The sequence below is a fragment of the Trichoplax adhaerens genome, genomic scaffold, assembly GCF_000150275.1.
Source record: "Trichoplax adhaerens TRIADscaffold_1468 genomic scaffold, whole genome shotgun sequence".
Classification (NCBI taxonomy): Eukaryota; Metazoa; Placozoa; class Uniplacotomia; order Trichoplacea; family Trichoplacidae; genus Trichoplax; species Trichoplax adhaerens.
In genome coordinates, this window is record NW_002061540.1 from 2,086 (window position 1) to 2,677 (window position 592).

Consider the following 592-nt stretch of genomic DNA (forward strand, 5'->3'; position numbering starts at 1 on the left):
TTGAGTAGATTTTATTTTAATACTCTTTTTCAAATTATCTTTGTCTTAACAAATTCTTCATGTATCAAAGAGCCAACAAAGTCATTAAGACCTGTTCTCCTTTCTTTTCTAAGCCTTTCAGATTTTAAGATTGATAACAATTTTTCCAAGCTTTGTTCAATATCTCTATTGATAATTATATAATCATATTCATGCCAATGACTAATCTCTTCATCAGATCTAGCCATTCTTTGCTCAATGACTCGAACATTATCTTGATTTCTTAATTTTAACCTTTCTAATAACTCCCTTTTAGAGGGTGGCAATAAAAATACACTTGTAACATCTGCTCTTGCTATAGCTGATAACTGCCTATGACCCTGCCAATCTATATCAAATAAGACATCTTCACCAGTGTCTAATTTTTTCAAAACCTCTTTTTTAGGAGTTCCATATAATTCACCAAAAATTTCTGCATACTCTAATAATTCCTCATTTTCAATCTGGTCTTTAAACTCTTCTTTAGTTTTAAAATAATAATGCTTACCATCTATTTCATTTGGTCTTTTTTTCCTAGTAGTACATGATGTTGATAAAGATATATGCTCATCAT

At 29.6% G+C, this 592-nt stretch overlaps 1 protein-coding gene across 1 annotated transcript; it reads right to left on the reverse strand.

Moving 5' to 3' along the window:
- Positions 1-29: 29 nt before the first annotated feature.
- TRIADDRAFT_34844 (uncharacterized protein) lies at positions 30-587 on the reverse strand (the record flags this gene model as incomplete). The annotated part of the gene is made up of 1 exon (XM_002118809.1): positions 30-587. A coding segment is annotated over one exon (558 nt), but the record flags the coding sequence as incomplete, so codon positions are not given.
- Positions 588-592: the final 5 nt, after the last annotated feature.